The sequence below is a fragment of the Delphinus delphis genome, chromosome 1, assembly GCF_949987515.2.
Source record: "Delphinus delphis chromosome 1, mDelDel1.2, whole genome shotgun sequence".
NCBI classification, from domain to species: domain Eukaryota; kingdom Metazoa; phylum Chordata; class Mammalia; order Artiodactyla; family Delphinidae; genus Delphinus; species Delphinus delphis.
Genome location: NC_082683.1, coordinates 129,367,780 through 129,390,620, shown reverse-complemented (window position 1 = coordinate 129,390,620; position 22,841 = coordinate 129,367,780). Strand labels below are relative to the sequence as shown.

The window sequence follows — 22,841 nt, the reverse complement described above, 5'->3', positions numbered from 1 at the left end:
AGATAAAGTAGAAAAGAACAATGTCATTAATCAAGGCCTTATTCCCATTTTATAACTGCTAATTAATTATAAGCCTTTATTTGTGTCAACAGAACGTGTAAGAAAATCACGATGAGTTTCAGTGTTCACTTTTCTACATTTGAGGTTGGTTTAAGGTCAATTAATATTTTCAGTTACTTATAATTGAGGGAAAGTGTTATTCAGGGATTAATGATTATTTTAAAAAATAGAAATATAAGCAGAATACTGATTAATGAAATTACTGTTTTCCTTTTACCACAGATGTCAGTTTTGTTTAACCTTAAACTATAAAATACATAGATATATCTGTATACTGTTTACAGATGGATAATAATATCACCATCTTACATTTAAGTAATGCTTTAAAGTTTTTCAAAGCATTTTTACTGACACTATCTTCCACATATATTATCTCCTAGGATTCTGGCAAGAAGAGGCCAGTGAGGGAGCCAGGGCAAGTACTGCTTACATTTCACACATGCAGGAAGGGACGCTAAGAGAAGTTTATACAACTTGCAAGGTAAAGCACTGATTAAGATCTTGTGACTTTTATTTCAGTGATTTTTTACTTTATATCATGTTGCTTCTCACTATATTATGTTGATAGCTGAAGTGTCATTATCCAGCTTCCTTTATAGGATTCTCTTGATGAGGCTGGTTGAACTGACCCCTCCATCAATGGACCAGTCTAAAGGGGCAAGAATCTTCCCACATTTCACATATGGTTTGATTACCTCTGTCCTAAGAGAACAATCTACTATCGGGGTATGAAAAACATGATTAGAAAACACTATGCCATTATGTTACTCTGTCAAAAAGCCATGTTTCACACCTCTCCAAGTAAAAAGAAACTTCAAAAAAGTCCCAAATAAAATAATCCTAATAATGCATGCTCTCGTTAAAATTGGATACCTTTTGTCTGTTTCTTCATTGAGGTGAAGAATGTTGCCTGGATTCCTTCCATTTAAAAACTTGAAGTCAGATCTGTGGCTGAACTCCAGATCTGATTTTAGCCTTGGGGAAGCAAAGAGGACAAAACTCAAAAGCTCAACTTTCTGGATGGCATGGATGATTCAATGAACTCTTTTTTGTTTCTGAGTCTGTTGGCCAGGAGACCTGGATATGATAGGGCTTCAATTCCTCAGGCGGGATAGAATCTGGGGCATTGCTCATAAGGTCATGCCCCTGGAAAGATTTGGGGAAGGCTATGACATCTCTGATGCTTGGCGCTCCAGTGACAAGGCACATCAGTCTGTCTAACCCTGTAAAATACAAAGTTAATAGATGAGAATGTAACCTAAGGTTGGGGGTGACTTAATTTTTCTATAAAGGTTGTAGAAAACTTTTAAGTAAGAACCTTTAATAAGTTGCAGCTAAGCATAGTTCCCTGCCTTTTTAGAGAACTTTTGTTTGTATGAGAGGTTTCTTTTATCTCATTCCAGAAAAGTGCTCAGGACTAATATTCACATGCTACTGGGATTAATAGTCACAGCAATTAATGAGTCCTGAGCAAGGGCTTACTGAAGGTTGAACAAAATTAAGTGCTGTGCAGGGGACTCCAAAAACACAGAAGGAAGTCCCTATTGTTGAGAGCCTACAATCTAGGTAAGCTACCTAGAACTTCTCACATTCTTCCTTGTTTGATAAAACAAGCAGTGTGAGCAACCAAGGCCATCAGAAAGGCACTGGCTCTCATTAGTTATCTATTTTATACATAGTAGTGTATATATGTCAATCCCAGTCTCCCAATTCATCCCACCCTCCCCTTCCCCCTTGGTATCCATACGTTTGTTCTCTACGTCTGTGTCTGTATTTCTGCCTTGCAAATAAGTTCATCTGTATCATTTTTCTAGTTTCCACATAAGAACCTACTGTACAGCACAGGGAACTCTACTCAATGCTCTGTGGTAATCTAAATAGAAAGGAAATCCAAAAAAGAGGAGATATATGTATATACATAGCTGATTCACTTTGCTGTATAGCAGAAACAAACACAACATTGTAAAGCAACTATACTCCAATAAAAGTTAATTAAAAAAAAAGGCACTGGCATATTCCTACTTTCGCACAAGCTGAATACTGTGGAGCAGTACTTTTCACACTCTTATGAATTTGTCTGTGAGCCTCCAGGGATTTGAGCAATGTTGACTTAAGACTGTAGTTTCATTCTATTAAAAATCTTTCAAATGCAAATTATCAGTTAAGTTTTATCTTTATTAATGGTTAAATATATTTTTAAAGTATATCATCAGGGAATTCCCTGGTGGTCCAGTGGTTAGGACTCGGCGCTTTCACTGCTGAGGGCCCGGGTTCAATCCCTGGTTGGGGAACTAAGATCCTACAAGCCACATGGTGTGGCCAAAAAAAAAAAAAGTCATCAAAATGAAAAACACCAAATTAAATTCTTTAGAACCCTTGGGCTCACCCCCTACCCTCTTTACTCCTCCACTCCCCCTAACCTCACCCTTTCCCCATAAGCTGAGCGTCCAAATTTGACACTTAGAGCTACAGAATTAAATACAGAATTAAATTTAGCTTGTAAAAGGACAGATTGTTTACCTATGGCAATTCCTCCATGAGGGGGCGCCCCATAATCTAAAGCCTGGAGCAGATGGGAGAGCAATTTCACGTCTTCCTGAAATTCAAAAGATAATTCAATTTAAATACACACTGAGGGTCCACTAGGTGCCACACAATACAATTAGTTGCTAAGGGGAAAATAAAAGTTGAGTTAAAAAAGTACCTTAAGAGGTTTACAGTTTAGCAAGAGAATATGACAAGTCACTGATACTACAACATGCAGGGAAATGCCTGGGGCTCAGTAAATGCAGCTATTATTATGCTGGTAATGCAGACAGGGTAAGACCAATTAAGGACATGGAGATGTGGCCTCAGAAAGGTAGGATGAAAGAAGGAACAGGATCTGTCAGAGGGACCAAGAGGAGAGAATGTTATTAGAAGGGCAACAATGCTGATGCTGCCAGAAGGTAGGATGGCGTGTGGGCCAACAACAGACCGCTGGATTTGGTGACTGTGCAAGTTACTTTTGTGAGGCAATGCCTGTAGAAATGTTGAAAATGTGTCTGAAATGGTTCCCTAACCAGTCTACAGATCACAATCAAGTGGCAAGCTTTTAAGAAACGAATGCCCAAGCTTCACATCTAGAGCTTTTTATTTAATTGGTCTGGTAAGGAGCAGTGAGTGTATTTTTTGTTTGTTTTTAATGCTTTCCAGGTGATTCTGTTCTAATGTGCAGAAGGGCTGAGAAACACTGGTGGGTAGGGAAGAAGTGGAAGCAATGTATTCTCACTGACATTTTGAGAAGCTTGAAAGGAATGAAAAAAATAGGCTGGGAAACACTAGGGGCTTTGGCTTAAGAGGAGAAAAGTCAAGGGAGTTTGCAATGTTTTTAAAGCTAAAGGGGGAATTTGGTGTAGAGTTCTCCAATCCTATTCTTAGAAATAAAGTTCCTGGGACTTACCTGGTGGCGCAGTGGTTAAGAATCCACCTGCCAATGCAGGGGACATGGGTTTGAGCCCTGGTCCGGGAAGATCCCACATGCCACGGAGCAACTAAGCCCATGTGCCACAACTACTGAGCCTGCGTCTAGAGCTCGCGAGTCACAAATACTGAGCCCATGAGCCACAACTACTGAGCCCGTAAGCCACAACTACTGAAGCCTGCGTGCCTAGAGTCGTGCTCCACAACAAGAGAAGCCATGGCAATGAGAAGCCCGTGCACAGCAACGAAGACCCAACGCAGCCAAAATAAATAAATAAAATAAATAAATTTATAAAAAAAAAAAAGAAATAAAGTTCCTCTATCCCACCTCACCCCTGTTAGTTAATCCCACAAAATGATCTTTTAGGATCAGACTCTTGGACATTTGCCTTCCTAAAATCTATCCTAGCCTCCTAAAGAGTCATCAACAAACTGCAGATTCTTAGGCTTGCATCTATAGAGACTCTTCTTTTGAAAATTCTGACTAACCCACTCTCTGTCATTAAAATCTACCCCCACCTCAAATACTAAGTGACATAAAATCCTTTCAAACCTTTCTCTCTTTCTCTAGCATTATCAACATTTTCAGTCATTTCAGACTGCATCCTTTTTTGAGCAGTGCAGTGGTTAGGAGTTTAGGAGCTTGGGTTCAAGAACCAACCTGCCTGGATTCGAATCCTGGCTCAGCTTCTGTGCTGTGTGACTTTGGGCAAATTAATTCATCTGCCTCAGTTTCTTACCTTTAAAATGAGTAGAATAAAGGTCTTAATTTAAAAAGTAACTGTGAGGGACTTCCCTGGTGGCACAGTAGTTAAGAATCCACCTGCCAATGCAGGGGACATGGGTTTGAGCCCTGGTCTGGGAAGATCCCACATGCCACGGAGCAACTAAGCCCATGTGCCACAACTACTGAGCCTGCATCTAGAGCTCGGGAACCACAACTACTGAGCCTGTGCTCTAGAGCCCATGAGCCACAACTACTGAAGCCCACGTGCCTAGAGCCCGTGCTCTGCAACAAGAGAAACCACCGCAACGAGAAAACCGTGCACCGCAGCGAAAAGTAGCCCCCGCTCACCACAACTAGAGAAAGCCCATGCGCAGCAACAAAGACCCAGTGCAGCCAAAAATAAATTAAAAAAAAAAAAAGTAACTGTGAGGATTAAATGTGTCCATGTGTATAAGGTACCTAGTGCCTGGCATATAGTAGTCACTAAAAAATACATATTATTATTTATTTTTCAAAGTCTAACACTAAAGGTAGAGAAATAAGCAGATACTATTCTATATCTAGTGAATCCTCCATTCATAACAAATTTTAACAAAACAGACAAATATTACAGTTTTTTACAAAGGCCAAGTTAGAAGATGATGTTACCTTTAGTACTGTTGCCAGGATGTAATGCTGTAGCTCTGCATCATGAATTCGGATAGAACCACCTCCTATCTCACTGCCATTTAAAACCAAGTCATAGTGTTGGCTACGGACCTAGAAGATTCAAAGAGCCTCTATGTTAGAGAAAATCTCTGGTTTTCTGTTCTGTACGTTGAAGACCCTGTAGCTACTTAGATACAATGGCTTAAACCCAGCAATTTCTACTGGGGCTTCTAAAACTGGGTCAGACTATGAAACCTGAAGTTCTTTGCCTTGTTTCCATATTTCCTTTTAACTTGGAAGTATAGATATGTTACCTTTTGGGGCTCAGTGTAAAGATGGTGGATGTCACTGGGGTGGGGAGCAGTAAACGGGTGATGGGCTGTCTCCAGCTCTTCGGGATTTTCCTCCTTGGGAAAGAAGAGGGGGAAATCCACAACCCAAAGGAAAGAGAACAGAGCTGGGTCACGAAGCGCCACTCCTCTTGCTTCTAGAAGGTCAGCACACTCCAGTCGTAATTTTCCCAACAAAGAGCACTGCAAACAGAAGATACGAACGTTGAGCTAACTGCTGTGACAGAGTAGGCAGAAAATGACACAACATGGATTCTAAAGCCAGGCCTTTCTCTGAGAAAGGATTAGCCAATTTACAGATGAGATGCTCTTAGCCTCTCAGGAGAGAAAGATCTGAGGATGATCTGACTGCGACATGGTTGAGAATCGTCAGACTCAGCCGACTTGGTGAGTATCTGCCAACACAGTGACTGAGAACACAGGTATCAGAGCTTGATTAACCTGGGTCTGTATCTCACTTTGGCGACTGACTAACTTCTCTGCACCTTTTTCCATAGTAAAATGGAGATAGAAATATCTACTCCAAAGACTGTTGTGAAGATCAAGTCAGATAAGCTCTCTAATACGAACCAGCTATTATGATTATTATTTCCTTACTGTTCCTGAAGGTTTGTGGTGAGGAACTGATGAGAGCCTGGAACACACTTAATGTTCAATAATGTTGGCTGTTATTAGACAGACAGTATGGATTAGAGGTTACATTAAGAAGGTGACTTCTGGACCTGGACTTTGTGGGTTAGAAACCTGGCTCCTCTCCTCTACCTCCTAGCTGTGTGAGTGTGAACAAATTCTCAACCTCTGTGCCTCAGTTTTCTTATCTTTTAAAATGGTAACAGTATCAATACTTCTCTCAATAGGGTTGGCATGAGGATTAAGTTAGTTAATATACACCAAGTACTTGCAATAGTTGTGGCCAAACAGAGAGTGCTGTGATAAGTGCTAATGATGACAGGCAGGGCATCCCTGAGAAAGGGCAATTAGTCAGAACAGGAGACATGCCTGCAGACATGCACAGGGTGTCACTCTGTAGCCTATTCTATCTGACACTTAGATATCCACAAAGGGCACCTTCACTGTGACATCTTCAGAATGCTAATGTTATTCCTCGTAAATCTGCTTTCTAGCATTCTCTCAAGGAAGTCCCAATAGAAATTAGAGTGATGCCTTTCTGGGAAGAGAACAGGAGCAGTTTTAGTTCATGCCAGGGGAAAGTTTAATAGCCAAATGAATTTGCAGCAGGATTTTTAATACAAAATCCCAAATTCTTTTTTAAGAAATGCATTGACAATAAAATTTGTAATTAACTGGTGCATCCCCCAGCAAATTTAACAGTACTGGCTTATGGCTGGTATTAAAAACTAATGTTGATAAATGAATTAATTAAAAAAAAAAAGACTGTAGGGAATTCCCTGGTAGTCCAGTGGTTAGGACTCCATGCTTCACTTCCGAGGGCCCAGGTTCAATCCCTGGTCGGGGAACTAAAATCCCACAAGCTGCGTGGTGTGGCCAAAAAAAAAAAAGAAGGGTGTAATATCAAGAAAAGTTGTAATTACATAGCTTTCCTCACTCTACTATTGCAGGGAAAGGTAAGGACAGTGGATTATATTTAGCTTTGTAGCCGAACTCTGAAACTTTTCCTTTGGAAGATATAATGATAAATAGGCACAGTGCAAATATAAATTAGAAGAATGAACTTGATAAAGTACTAATCAGACACTATAAGGATATCATATTATACTGTAGTGTAAGGATGAATATTTATTTATTTATTTATTTTTGGCTGCGCCCCATGGCTTGCAGGATCTTAGTTCCCCAACCAGGAACTGAACCTGGGCCCCGGCAGTGAAAGTGCCGAGTCCTAACCACTGGACTGCCAGGGAATTCCCAAGGATGAATTTTTATCATGTTTGATCTTTACAGTATATTTTCAATATTCATGTTTGAGTTTTATACCACACTTTGTATATTTTATAATGATCTCTAAAGTTAAATCCATTGTTCCATAAGTCTCCTGAAGAATGGTGATTTAGCCAGTGCATGGCAGCCTGCACCACCTCCCAGCTGCTGCTCCTGAGGAAAAAGGGTACTGCCTCAACCAAGTAGGGCCAGGGGTGTCTGCCAGCCCAGTAGCCCTCCAGCAGTCTGATCTGTCCCTCCACATTTTCAGGAATGCATTATGTACAAAAGTTTGGGACAACCAACTTTTCTTAATCTGTAAAACTTCAAAAATGAAAATATTTTTTCACAGTTGTACAGCAAATACCAATAGCTCTTTACCTAAGTGGCTTTCCTAGAGCCAGATCTAATCGCTGTGAGCAATGCCAATGTAGGCTGTTAGCTGATGAAAAAAACTCTAGTTTTTATACAGTGCATTTTATTACAGTGCCAAAAGACATAAAAACTCATGCAGAGCAGCTCCAATTTATGAAATTAACAGTCAATTTCAAATATGTACTATACACACAGGAGAAGAGAGGCATCATTCAGCATCAACAGCACAGATGCCAGGAGGTAATGTTGCTTACTGCTTTCTTATGCTCTCCGGCAGTTAGCAGGACCACATCCTCCTCTTGGGTCTCCAACAGTCTGATTAGTCCCAAGCCTTGCTCCTCCATTATGAACTTAGCAACTGGAGAATTCCAGTTGTTATTGGTTTTCAAGAATATAGGTAAGACTTCCTGTGACAAAGAAAAAGACTTATACATTTTTCAAAAAGCAGGGTTGATTTATTTTTCCTGGAGTACAAAGATTTCTGGTTTCCAAAAGAAAATGAACGTACATGAGATTATCTCTATTCCCTCCCTAAAGCCCTTCAAAACGATACTAAAGGAATCTAAAAATTAATCTCACCAAAATGAAAAAAAAAAAAAAAAGGAATGAAGGGTGAGAAGGGATATCAGAGCAAAGAGATTTCTGAAAATTTTTGGCAGGTTGCAGGCGAGTGGAATAGGAATGACCAAAGCAGCAAGATGCAGGAAGCTCTGGCCTAGAGAACAATGGAGCAGCTTGAGCACAGGAAGGAAATGAAAATATGACTATTTTTAAAGTTAGTGATTCCAAAATGGCTGAGGTAATTTATACTTCCAGTGACAGTGTAAGAATGCCCATTCCCTGCTCCTCCTCCATATTTTGGTGCTACTGTTCACCAAGCCAAGAACACAAAGTGTATCTGTCAAAGGAAAGGTATACTCATAATTCTAAAAAGGGTATGGGAAGAACAATGAATACTGTCTTTCTTTCATACCTGCCATGCTTTCATTTAAACCTTGGGCACATGGGGCTCTATTTAATTTTCCCAACTGCATTAAAGTACCAGTGTTTATTTTAAAAGGCTATGGTTGGACTTTCACATTCTGATTAATGGTGAATTCAACTAAGTTTAAGTTTTGGAGTTATACCCAGGGGAAAGATTAACTTTAAAAATAAAAAGAAGAAAAGTAGAATGATCTGAAATAACAAGCCCCTCAAAACTAATGATAGCATAAGAGCTCAAGCAATTAACAGTTAAAAATATAGAATCCCTAAAAGAAAGGAAAAAACCTGCTCCTTACCTGATTAAAATGGTCAGCTGCAAATTTTCTAATGGACTCAATGTCTTTCCTTTTTAAGTATTTCTGATGAAAGAAAAAGTAAACTCATCAGTATGACACTTAGCTTCACAAACATGTTTATGAAATGAAATGGGAAACAAGTATTTTGTGTTTTTCCATCACAATAATAAGATTCAATAAAGATTTAATTTCTGTTGTCAAATGACAAATTTTTTTTTTTTTTTTTTTTTGCGGTACGCGGGCCTTTCACTGTTGTGACCTCTCCCATTGCAGAGCACAGGCTCCAGCCCATGCAGGCTCAGCGGCCATGGCTCACGGGTCTGGCCGCTCCGCGGCATGTGGGATCTTCCCGGACCGGGGCACGAACCCGTGTCCCCTGCATCGGCAGGCAGACTCTCAACCACTGCGCCACCAGGGAAGCCCTCAAATGACAAAATTTTAAGGCTTGTTACAGGGTGTATTTTTTTTTTCTAATTATGCAGGTCTTATTGGAAATAGCTGTGAATGTATTCCACAGAAGACTGTGTATCTATAATATGTTCAAAATGAATCTTTGCAACTGAATTGTGAAGGATCAGTAAAATCAATGAGAGGATTCAGAATTTGATTATTTCAAGTCTCTTAAAATTCTTTATATCTTACTTTTCTAAATTATCTCAATGTGTTTCTAAGTGAGACATTATGGCTATCATCATCACTAATATTCATGGAGCACTTAATTAGCTATGGGAGATATAAAAAAGGTGAAAACATGGTTCATGACCCTGCAGTCCTTATAATCTACTTGGGAAAGAATTGGACATACTCCAATTGGGGTAAATAATAATAACAAGCAATATATGTTATACCGAGCTTACTCAAACACATTCAATATTTCTGGACTAGAATACAGACACCAAATTACTTTCCACTGAACATATGAAGTGAAAAAAAAAGTAATGAGACTGAATTCTTCTCCCCATTTTAAATATACTAATATGCTATGTATCCAACTGAATCGCCTTTCAAAACAGTAATCTTATTCAAAATACTTCTAGAATTCTTCTTAAATTATTTTCAAAGCAGGTTTACTAACTACAGAAAATAGACATGCCCCATTACTTAAGAGTCCATGCTTACCCAACCCAACCCAACCATTCTTTCTGTCTCCTACCCTCATTTCCCTTCCTTTTGCTTTTCATAGCTCCACCTCCTTTCTCTTCCCATTATTAATGCAATAGACCCCAGAGCGTCAGAAGACCAAGAACCAACACGCAAGGGCTATGCTGGAGCTGATATGGGGCTGGGAGCTGTTGGACAAACTGAGGCTGGAGACAGAATAGGAATACTATTTTATACTCATCACTGGTGGAAATAAACCCAAATGAAATACAGGAGAACTTTACAGCATTATTTAAAAGGAAAAATAGAAGCTCTAGATCTCGAAAGTGTAAACTCATATTCATAAAGTTTTATCATTTTCTACTTATAGTTTTAGAGACACTATTAGACTTTATATGAAAAATGCATTTTTATTTAAAGAGAATTTTTCTTTCTAAAGTTTAAATGTACCAATTTTGAACATATTTACTTCCCAAATATACATTTTAAAGAAAATATAGAATTGTGCTCCACTTACTTCTCCTTCAGGGATACATATGGCTTTGATGGTTCCTTGGGGTTTACTAAGCGCATCTTGAAGAAATCCAACCTCTGTGTTTCTGAACATATCACTGATATCTACAATCTGGAAAGTGGATAACAGAAAAAGGTAATTAAACGTGAAGTAATGTTTATCTCAAAACCTTTTTTATTTTTATTTTCAAAACCTTTTTTAAAAAACTAAATTTATTTATTTATTTTTAGCCGCATTTGGCTCTTCGTCGCTGCACGCGGGCTTTCTCTAGTTGCGGCGAGCAGGGGCTACTCTTCATTGTGGTGCATGGGCTTCTCATTGCGGTGGCTTCTCTTGTGGCTCGCGGGCTCTAGAGTGCTGGTTCAGTAGTTGTGGCTTGCGGGCTCTTGAGTGCAGGCTCAGCTGTGGTGCACAGGCTTAGTTGCTCCGCGTCATGTGGGATCTTCCCAGACCAGGGATCGAACCCGTGTCCCCTGCATTGGCAGGTGGATTCCCAACCACCGCGCCGCCAGGGAAGTCCCTCAAAACCTTTTACAAACAATATTTTAAAGAGGAAAGTAGATCTTGTTAATGTTTATAGAGCGCATTCATAGAGTGTTTACCATGGGCTGGGCACCATGACAAGTGTTAATGTACTAATTATTCATTAGTAATAATTCATTTCATCTGCACAACAAGAGTATGAGGCAGGCCCTCTTATTATCCCCATTTAATAGATGAGAAAACCAAGGCACAGAGAAAGAAATGACTTGCCCAAGATAACACAGCTAGTAAGTGGCAGAGCCAGAATTTAACTTAAGTAGTCTGACTTAAGAACCACCATTTCATATTACAAGAGAAGAAACATGGAGCAGTCAAGCTGGCTGCTGTAAATAGGCTTTTTTGTGTGCTATGTTTTTTTCATTCTGAGAATTGAGCACTGCCTATTCGTGGACCAAGCAGAACTCAGTTTCTAAGGAATCTGCACTGAGAACTGAGATATAGAAATGTCACCAGCTTACAGTGATGAAGGGCTGTTGCTGTCTAAGAGCAAATAATAAGAGGCCTGCTAAGGAAAGCTGCTCTGTGTAAGTTCTACTGTACCCTTAGTTAAATATGTGTAGATCTTAACAATGTGAATAAACGTTTCCATATGTTTGAGCTCTTTATAGACCAGGGAAAAAGAATAAATAACTCTTAATCATTTGCCTTCCAAGTGCCATTTTAGCTTAAGAAAAATTCAAGAGGAAAGAACAGGTTTTTTGTTTTTTTCCTTTCAAGTTACCATTCATATCCATGTAACTAATAACTTGTCAGTAATAAAAACGTTATAGCAAGAACGTTGCTCTTGGAAATGAATTTTGGAACACAGTAGATAGAGAAAAGGTACTGTAATGCTAACATGCTATTCTCTCCTGCTGTAGCTGGGTAACAACAAAAGTAACAAGCTAAGGTAACAACAAAAAATATGATATAACACTGTGTGTGACTGGTTGTAAACATCAAAGTAGTTCAAAAGACTATAGGACTATTCGAGGGCAGAGTCTTGGAAAAGTGAAGAAAAGTACCTTCATCCCAAAGCGAGTGTCAGGTTTATCAGTTCCATAGCTGGCCAACGCCTCAGCAAAAGTCATAGAAGGAAAAGGAACCACCACAGGATCTCTGTCACTGGGCCATGAATACTGGAGCAAACCCTCAATTAGACTCTGGATGCCAGTCTGTTCTACAAAGGACATCTCTATGTCAATCTGAAACCAAAACAACATATGGAAACTAATTTGAAGAGCCACAATATTAGTATATACATACATATTTATATATTTCTCTTGTTTCAAATTACCATTTGATTCTGTTCTTAATACATGGGGAAGCAGGTTAAATATTACTGTACATCTAATGCTTTACATACATCAAACTGTTAGTTCCCACAACTATCTCATGGCTTAAGGCTCAGAGAGGCTAAGTGACTTGCCTGATGATGTACAGTTACATTACATTTGATCTTAGGTTTGTCCAACTCCAAATCTTATGGTTTTTGTGCTGATTACTGATTTCTGTACCATACTAATTAATATATCATACAGAAACTAAATCATAATAGTTTTGATGACGCTGACCAGATAAATAGATTAAATATCAACATACAGAATTGTCTGTTTTAGTGCACAAGAGATTTTTTTTTTTTTTGCGGTACGCGGGCCTCTCACTGCTGTGGCCTCTCCCGTTGCGGAGCACAGGCTCCGGACGCACAGGTTCAGCGGCCATGGCTCACGGGCCCAGCCGCTCCGCGGCATGTGGGATCTTCCCGGACCGGGGCACAAACCCGTGTCCCCTGCATCAGCAGGCGGACTCTCAACCACTGCGCCACCAGGGAAGCCCATAAGAGATTTTTTTAAAGAACTTTGTCATATCATGACCATTAAAACACTGTAGGAATCTGTCATTCCTTAGTTTATGACCATATTCTTTATAAATGGATCAAAAATTAAATAACTAATGCCTCAACTGTAGGTTAGTTTAATTAAATATCTGATAGATAAAATGTAATGAGAAATATATATAATTTCTATCCTGGTTTTGACATTCTTGGCTGTAGCAAGGCTGAATCAGTAAGAGATGAGTGAATATAACTTAGTACCTGAGTAAATTCGGGCTGTCTGTCTGGTCTTGATCCTTCATCTCGATAACATCGGGCAACCTGAAAATATCTACAAATGGAAAATAGTGTTAATTGAGTCAGGATTCTAGAAACACACACACACTTTCCCCCAAAAGTTCCTGGCAATGCAGGGTACAAAATAATAATGATACTAAAAGGGCATAAGAGATTTTAAAATTCTTTATGATGCTCTAATCTAGTCAGATACATAGTTGACCCATGAGAAGTTAACTGCTCAATATATTGTCTTACAAATATACAATGGCACCTTTGGATATTCATATATTAGACTGACATGCAAGGCAGTCCATGCTTCTTTATACACACTTTTTTGCTTCAGCCAAACTGAAATACTCACTGCTCCATGAATACACTTGAGCTTTCCTGTGCTATGCCATTCCAACTCTCATCTTCATCTGCTGAAATGCAGCTCTGTCCCAGAAGGCCTAGTTCCCAAAGTTTTTAATGACATTTCCCAAAACAATATAATTTCAAACTTCTTAATACAACTAATTTGCAACGCTCAACATACTTATTTTTGGTTTACATCACAGTTGATTTTAATATCCTATTTTGTCTTACTAGATTCATTAGCTCCTTGAGAGCAAAACCTATTCTTTTTTGTTTTTAACCCCCTACCCCATCTACTAGCATAGAGCTTTGTACACGATGGTCACCCAATAAATCTTTACATAATGACTACACATTTTTAGGGTATTTTACAAGTATTTTCCAAACTCTCATACATTTTCAAACCTTCTTTTAAGAGATTAGACAATTTTGTGTTTCCTTTTCCCCTTTCTTCCCCCTCTTTTCCTTTTCTGACCAGTACTATCATAAAGAAAGCTCACCTGTCTAAACCACCAACCATCAGAAGCTGCTTAAACTGCTGAGGACTCTGAGGGAGAGAATAAAACTTTCCAGGTTCCCTGGATGGTATTACAAACTCTTTTGCACCCTTTGAATGAGAGAGAGGGAGAGCAGAGATATTATTAAAAAGCAAATTCAAGAACTGGCAGAAGTCAATACTTCAGTTCATCAATGAAATCAACTAAAGAGCAAGGTTCCCACAATGACAGATCATTTCTTGCTCATCCTTTAGTCCCCAAAAGGCTTGCACATAGTAGGCTTTAAATATTTGTATACAGCAAGTATTAAATGTATGCTTGTTGAAATGAATGCCCAATTCTGTTACTAGCTAAAAAGGATTTTGTGCGTCAATTCCTATTCAAGTAATTCCTAACTGCTTTTCTAAATTTAAACTATAATTTTGTAAGTCCAGAGACTGTATAAATATCAGTGTTTGAAAATGTCAGTTCTTAATGAACAATGGATTTATTTTTATTTATTTTTCAATGGATTTATTTATTTTTTTTTTTTAACTTATTTTATTTTTTTTTTGGCTGCGCTGGGTCTTTGTTGCTGCGTGCGGGCTTTCTCTAGTTGTCATGAGTGGGGGCTACTCCTCATTGCGGTGCGTGGGCTTCTCATTATGGTGGCTTCTCTTGTTGCGAAGCATGGGCTCCAGGCGTGTGGGCTTCAGTAGTTGTGGCACATGGGCTCAGTAGTAGTGGCTCACAGGCTCTAGAGCGCAGGCTCGGTAGTTGTGGTGCACAGGCTTAGTTGCTCCGCGGCATGTGGGATCTTCCCGGACCAGGGCTCGAACCTATGTCCCCTGCATTGGCAGGTGGATTCTTAACCACTGCGCCACCAGGGAAGTCCTTGGATTTATTTTTAATGAACCAATTCATTATTGATTTGTAGCTATAAACCTCAATAGAAAGAAAATGATGTAGGATTAAAGGATTCTGACTAAAAGTACTGACCCATATAATTTGCTCAACTCTTAAAATACCTAGTTAGTGTGAACATCCTAAGGCAGTAAAATAAATAAAAGAAATAGAACTAAGGGAATATAAAAGCAAGTGGTCCAGTTTCATAACTAACAGGACATTATTAGTAGGCTGATTTAAGGAATATACATACCCCTGGAGTCCTTTTAAATAATGTTGGTGTTTCTATATCCACAAACCCTAAAAAGAGAGAAATATCGGAATTTAATAGATGGGAATTTACCAAATATGATGTCTACAATACAGTCCAACAAATCTGAGGCTACCCTTTAATTAGGAATTTTGACTGAAATAAGCTATGAAGCATATTGATTCTGGTTTCTACAAACCCAAGAGGGAAGCTGAAGATTTTCATAAAATCCTATTCTGTTCATAAAGCTGGTAATTTTGTAATGAAATAATTCTGTTTGATAGATTCTGTGTACTGAACTGTTATGGTTTTCCTTGTGTTCTGCTAGTGTAGCAAAAATAACACAAATATAGTAGGAAAAAACCCAGGACTGACTGAAGAGTCTAGTTTCATTCACATGACATTTTTGAGCTCCCAACAAATGATGTACAAGCATGATAAAGAATTAAGAAAACTTACAGATAACAACCAAAGGGCTGGTCCACCTTCAACAGTGATGGTAAATACTTAGACAACATTAACAGGCACTATCACCTTTAAAAGGCTGTATTTATGACCTAGTAGGGAACTAAATTATGTTTTATGTTACTAAATTATGTTCTAGGATAAAACACATGGAAATTACTGTTTCTTCCCTTACCATGTAGATTACAGAGATATTCCCGCATTTTCATGACCATCTGGGACCTCAGTCGCAGGTTATACTGCATTTGGACACCACGCAAATCTAAGTAGCGATACCGCAAACGAAGAGCCTCTGTTTTCTAAACAAATTTAAAGATTTTTATGTTTAAATATTTTTCAAATATTAAAAAGATATTAACTTTAGATACAGATTGTGAATTTTTAAGAACTTTAGCTCTATCTTTAGCTTCCACCATTTGTGCACACACACCACCATCCTTAATTCCTATGACTTCTAGGCTTGTTACTAGCATAGATTTTACATTTTTCAGTGAACCACACTTCATTGACTGAAATTTGCCTACCTTACTAAACATTTATTCATTCTTTTTTTTCCGCCTTTTTTCTTTTTGACCATGTGGCTTGCGGGGTCTCAGTTCCCCGGCCAGGGATTGAACCCGGGCCATGGCCATGAAAGCCTGGAATCCTAACCACTAGGCCACTAGGCCACCAGGGAACTCCCTACCCATTCATTTTTAAGCCTGGAGTTTAATCCTGAAAAGAAAAAAGTAAAGATTTCAAAGATCATTAGAAAATATATACCAGGGCCAAAAACAGCCACGACTTTATGACCTGGATGGGACGACAAGTTTAAGAAATGCAAGCGAACAGCAGACGAATCTCTACAGCTGTACTAGTAGGAACACAGTGATAAGGTCTGCTTATTTTCAAGGCTGGAATTCTCTGCATCCCTCCTGTGCTGACAACCTTTTCCCCTGGAATAGTTTATTTCTTTGATACTAGAAATAGAAGTAGAAGAACTACCTGTCATTTCTCTTTCTAAAAGCTTAGAGCTGGTGGAAAACTGCATATTTCCTTTTTTTCCCCACAACAAGGTCAACTCTGTAATTATACTGCTTTTTCTAATTAAAATATTAAGTACTGGGAACTCAATTGTAAGACTAAGTGGCCATGCAATTAAAAAAATCCTTTATAGATTAGTTTATAAATTAGGTATATATAAGTCTACAACTGTAGACAGTTGTGACAAAGCTGAAAATTAGCTGGGCTTACATATCCAGTGTTGTCTAGCTTCCTCAAAGAACATCCTAAATTACAGTAATCATATTTATATGCCTTATAAACATTTTATCACTGTTAGAGGCTTAAACTTAATATATGCAGGATCTCCTATGCCATGTGGCCATTTCTAAGGTAAACATAAATTTCCTCTCAAAATGTAAAACCATAGCAACAAAATGGAACAAAATAACACCTAAGTCTCAAAGACAACCTTGTTTCCAGCTGTCTGAAAAAACATTCTAGGTGTTCAGGAGCTGCAACAGCTTAAAGAACTGTTGATATTTAAGAACAGTTCACCAGGAAATTGTAAAACTAACAGAATAATTCATGATATAGCTATAACACGCTTAATTTTGTAGAAGTTAAACTTTTTCTTTAAAAAACTCTGAAAACACTTTACTGGTTATCAACATTTTCTAGATACTCTATTTTATTAGTAACAGAGGACGGCACCTTCACGAAGTCCTTAATTTCAAAGGGCAGCTTCTTGCAGGAATTCAGAAGTTTAGCTGTTTTAACTTTGATTTCAATCTCACCTGTTGGCATTTTCTTAAAGAGAGAAAGAGAGAAAAGACCTATTTTAAAAATCACTCATCAGGACATGTACACAGTGAATATTTATAAAACACAAGCATTTATTTACATATGTAAAACACGGGGTGCTTATAGTGTATAGTCTAAAACATAAATGTCTGTGTACGACTTTGACATTCTTATGTATATCTGTGGTTGATGAGCTCATTACCAAATGTCTTAACATGCATATTTACATAGGTGTTTACGTTTGCAGTGAAGATTTTAAAATCTGTAGGTTCATTTGTAGAACCTGCAGAGCTTTAGTGCTGGATATCTAATAGATACTCAGTCGCTGTTGCCTGAATGTGTTGACAGACAGTGCCCATGTACACAGGTAAAATTTAAATAGACAGTTTCTAAATTACTAACTGGATTCTCTTGTCCTGGAGGTCGAGAAATTACTGTGCCAGACACTTGCACCACAGATTCCATGGGGGCTTCACATAAAATCTTCTTCACAGAAGCAGCCGACTACAGAATAAGAGGGGAAAATAGTTCCAACAAATAAATGAACTTAAAGGACTCTGCAGCAACTGTAGATTATGGCTTAGAAAAATGTTAATACTCATAGCTTAATTGCAATAAATACTGGGGCTTCTCTTAATGACTTTATTAAAGAATTTGGTAAACTGCATCCCCATTTTGACTCCATATAATACAGCAAGTAAAACTATTAGTTAAGAATTAAAATTTTTTTTCCTTAAAGGAAAATAAGGAGAAGAATGATTAATGCAAACAATTCCCACATACTTTAAAGGCAACTGTCTCCAGGATTAGCCTTAGGGGCAGTTAAATCCAAGAGCAATAATGGAGTCCAAAGTGAAGGAGTTCTCCTGGGTTAGCTATGCTCATCTCTGCATCCTGATCCCTGAAAGATAACCCATGGCTCTTTACTTACTTCAAACATTAAAAGCAGAGTAAATCTTATTTTTCTCAGGTGTACAAACATTTGTAAATATTACCAAAATAGAAACCAGTGACGTTCAGCAACATGATGAGAGTACTTTATTTTATCTGAATTTAATGGTAATTATTTTTTGAGCAGGTAGTACCTTCACATGGCTCAAATTCAAAGAGTATAAACAGATCTACAGTGAAAAGTCTCTCTCCAGCTCCTTAATTCCCCTCCCCAGAGATACCCAATGTTATGTGTCCTTCCAGGGACAGTTCATAACATACACACACATACACATGCCCTTTTTAGTACAGATAATATCACTCTACATGCTCTTCTGTATCCTGTTTTTATATCTAACAATATACCTTGGATTTTTTCCCATATTAGTACATAATAAGCTTCTTCAGTCTTTTCCATAGCTGTAAGGATGTACATTATTTTTTACACCAGTCTCTTATTGGGGAACATCTAGATTGTTCTTTCTTTTTCAAAAAAATTATTTATTTATTTATTTATTTATTTTTGGCTGTGTTGGGTCTTTGTTGCTGCACGCGGGCTTTCTCTAGTTGCGGCGAGCGGGGGCTACTCTTCGTTGCAATGCACGGGCTTCTCATTGCAGTGGCTTCTCTCATTGTGGAGTACGGGCTCCAGGTGCGCGGGCTTCAGTAGTTGCGGCACACGGGCTCTCAGTAGTTGTGGCTCATGGGCTCTAGAGCACAGGCTCAGTAGTTGTGGCACACGAGCTTAGTTGCTCCGCAGCATGTGGGATTTTCCCGGACCAGGGATCGAACCCGTGTCCCTTGCATTGGCAGGCAGATTCTCAACTACTGCGCCACTGGAGAAGCCCTAGATTGTTCTTTCGATTAAAAATATTTCAGCAGTGAATAACCTTGTATTTGTGTCATTTTGCATCTATGTAAGTCTACGTGTAAGATAGCTTTAAGATCATTGACTACAAGTGGAATGAATGGTTCAAAGGATATATGCATTTATAATTTTGATATTGCCATCCATAGAGCTAGTGCCAAGTTATACTCCCTCCAGGAATGTATGAGCACTTGTTTCCCCAAACACAGTGTGTTCTCAATCCAGTGCATAAAAAATAACAATTCTGTGTAGCTTTAATTCATATTTCTCTGCCTATGAGTGAAGTTGGGCATATTTTCATATGTCTACAGACATATAGAAAAATAGCCATTTATATTTTTTTTCTATAAATTTTATGTTCATATTCAGCACTGGTATTTTTTTTTTTAATTTTAATTGATTTGTAGTAGCCTTTTAGATATTAGAGAAATTAGCCCTTTGTCTGTGACATGAATTGCACATAGTTTTTCGCAGTTTGTCATCTGTCTTAATGTGGCTTATGGTAGTTTTAATTTTCATTAACAATAAACTTTTTTTTTTTTTTTTTTTTTTCGCGATACTAGGGCCTCTCACTGTTGTGGCCTCTCCCGTTGCGGAGCACAGGCTTCGGACGCGCAGGCTCAGCAGCCATGGCTCACAGGCCCAGCCTCTCCTCGGCATGTGGGATCTTCCCGGATCGGGGCACAAACCCGTGTCCCCTGCATCGGCAGGCGGACTCTCAACCACTGCGCCACCAGGGAAGCCCATAACAATAAACTTCTTAATTTGAAACCTCAAACATACTTATCCAACATGCTTCATTTATTCTAACCACAGCATCAAAGAGGCTTGGAGATAACAGGAGGAAACTTCTATTACCTCATCCTGAGGAATGATAACTTGAACAAGCCCATGGAAATCTCTTAGGACCAGGAAGATGTTTTGCCTGATTAATGAAGAAAGTGAACATATTAGGATAAAATCTTTGAGACCAAAATTTAAGCAGGCAAAACAAATAAAAAACCCATGCAATTTCACATGTTGCTTTTTTATAATAATATGCATTCATAGTTATATTTGTGTAATTATCTTGTAGCTTATTAATGAAAAAACTTTTTCGTTTACAATTTCAACTTTTAGTAGCTATATGTACAGCTTACTAATGCTATCCAGATGGCTTATTAATGAAAAGGCAGATTTTAAAACTTAAAAAATTTTATTGGCTTAAGTCTTTATAAGAAATTTGAATTAAAATTGGAAACTTTCCATATATTAAAATCCAAAGGTAAGATTTTAGCATATTAGAGACATCTGATTGGTCATTTTTTAAAATACGGCAATATAAAATCTCTTATTTTCCTAAAAATAAGATGTAATCTAAAATTTTCTAGAAGAGGTCCAGTACTAACTTAATACCTCTATAAGCCATCAAAAGGTCCCCCAAATCCCAATATTTTAGCATTCAACCAACATTTCTCATACAGTTCTTAGTACCAAGAAGAGGTACAGAAAGCCTCCTCAGATTTTCCTTCAGGAGATAAAATTCACCAAATGTATGGGTCAAATATCCACCCATTTGGGACATATTCTTTAGGAAAATCACTCAATCTATGTATTTTGGATCTCTTCATTGTGAATTAATGTTCCATTCAGGTATGTTCTGGAATATAGAGATGAACAACAACAATAATATGTCCTCTAACATTAAGGAATCATTGTTCATGTTTTTAGACTTTTTCTCTACCTAAATTTAGCAAAAACTATGCTTTTTTATGCTGTGGAAGCTTACCAGCTTACCCAATTACTGGTCCTAGGCACTCTTCAATCTTAGTAAACCTAGGGACATTTCTGTCCCTTGGTGGATCACACTTATTATACCGTTCAACAGATGTTACTGGTACTTACTGGGAGTGACACTATTTGAGTCTTTCAAAACAAAAATAAAACTGAAAATTCAATGACTTCTGAGACTCCTACAAGAGTTGCAAAGCTTTTATGCTTCTGACTGGTTAAAAATTAATAGCAGTTTAAAATTGCCTTAGGAAACCCACCATCATGCATACGTAAAACACCTGCCTCTATCTACCTTCGGTACTGAATCCATCCACACAAGGTGACTTCTTGGCCTAAGTGAGAAGAACGCAACTCTCCACACGTGTTGGTCCGGGCAACAAAACTACTGAGTTCTTAAAGAAACGAAAAAAAGTAAGATTAAAAATATATCATTTGCACATTATTTGAGGATAGACTCTCAAATCATACCATCTTTTTTCATATCAATGGATGAAATTTATAAAGTTGAAGAATGTAATCAATCACTATTAAATTTACCTGCAAATGTGTCAAAAGCCATGTGAATAACTATCTTAATGTAAATTTTTGCCTTGTGTTAAGAATATAAATATTTTTGATCACCCAGCATCTGCATTAACCTAAAACGCACTGTTCTTAATAGTGCACATTTCTTCCACAAATGAAATAGGATCTTGGGAATTTCATAAATCTGACGGTGCAGTAACTGGTTGTAGTATGAATCTAGAGTGAAATAGTCACTTGTACATTTGAAAACTCTATTTAAAGTATTCTCAAGTATGAAAGAATTTTTTAGGCTTCTTATTCACAGCATGAGCTTAATGAATAGCCTATTCATGTGGTTACTTTTCTGCTCTTTTTAAATTCCAGGGAGAAAACTACATTATAAGAAATGAAGAAGGTGAATGATGTGCTTCTACACATAAAGCTATGCAGTCGAGACTAGGGGAAAAATGGAATAAGCACTCTTGCTGCAGAGAAAAGGAGGAAGGGCTGGGCTGTTCAGAGGACAAACCTCTTCACTACATTCACCTGGAATTCTCCTCTGTGAACTCAGTACCAGACTTCGGGAGAAAGAACCCCAGATCAGCTGTGTGGTCCTTCTAGTGGGTCTGGATAAACCCCTGTACAGCCGACTTAACCAACAGAACATGTTAGAGCCGCAGGATGGCGAGACGCTCAGGAATCTCACGCAGCAGGTGTTGGATGGCGGTCAAAAGTCAGTTTTGGAAATACACACAAATCCCTTAAAATGTTAGGAGTTCCCACTCTCTTATATTTAAGCCCTTGTCCGCTGAACATTCAAGAGCTCGTGTCGGCAAACTAGATAAATCTGCAGTCTTTGGGGCCTTTGGGGAAGTTGGGTAGGGGAAGGGCCTTTTAAAATCTTTGTCCCCTCTCAACGCATCCGTTTCACTTCTATTAACAAACAAAGCTTCGGTCTGAAGTGACAAGCGTACGATTCCATAGAGCAGCCAAGGCGGGACACCGCGGCCACGCAGAGGCAACACGGGGCCGGTCAGCAGGCGCACGCCCTTCCCATCCTTCCACGCTTCCTCGAAGGTTCCCGCGGGCAGAACCGGAAAACAGGGAGGAAAATCAGCCCCGCGTTTCAAATCTCCCAAACCTGGTGGCCGACCTTGGGTCTTCAGAAGGAGGAATGAAAGCAAATCCAAAATGTTTCTAGGGCCCGAAACCACACACACATCGCCGCTGGGAGCCAAGCTGTCCTTTACCCACCCCACGAACAACCAAGATTACGGTGGAGGGAGTCAACCAATCAGAACAGAGGGAGTGCCGCCATCTTTACTACGGGCGGAAGTTTGAAGGACCGCTGAGCACCGGTAGAAAAGCGCGGAAGATGAACACCCCGCGATTAGGAAAGTAGACTTTAATGGTTAGAGCGCTCCCGTGCCCTCAGTTAAAATGGCAACCTTAGTTGCTTCACTGACTTGGAATCGGCGCCAT

At 38.7% G+C, this 22,841-nt stretch overlaps 1 protein-coding gene across 2 annotated transcripts; it reads right to left on the bottom strand.

Annotated features, from left to right (window-relative positions):
- Nucleotides 1-755: 755 nt before the first annotated feature.
- On the bottom strand, nt 756-22,648 carry DARS2 (aspartyl-tRNA synthetase 2, mitochondrial). Of its 2 annotated transcripts, none has more exons than XM_060034181.2 (17): nt 21,906-22,648; nt 21,148-21,247; nt 19,941-20,007; nt 17,687-17,788; nt 17,195-17,290; nt 15,675-15,798; nt 15,038-15,084; nt 13,903-14,009; nt 13,031-13,100; nt 11,961-12,140; nt 10,417-10,524; nt 8,799-8,861; nt 7,773-7,925; nt 5,212-5,430; nt 4,898-5,008; nt 2,581-2,656; nt 756-1,283 (listed from the first exon to the last, which is right to left on the bottom strand). In XM_060034181.2, exons 1-17 carry the CDS (start codon nt 22,024-22,026, stop codon nt 1,069-1,071), a joined length of 1,959 nt encoding a protein of 652 aa, XP_059890164.1. In that variant the 5' UTR covers nt 22,027-22,648; the 3' UTR covers nt 756-1,068. The 2 variants fall into 2 exon arrangements, with proteins under 2 accessions (XP_059890164.1, XP_059890173.1); XM_060034190.2 differs by having other exon boundaries at nt 22,513-22,613.
- Between the last annotated feature and the right edge of the window lie 193 nt (nt 22,649-22,841).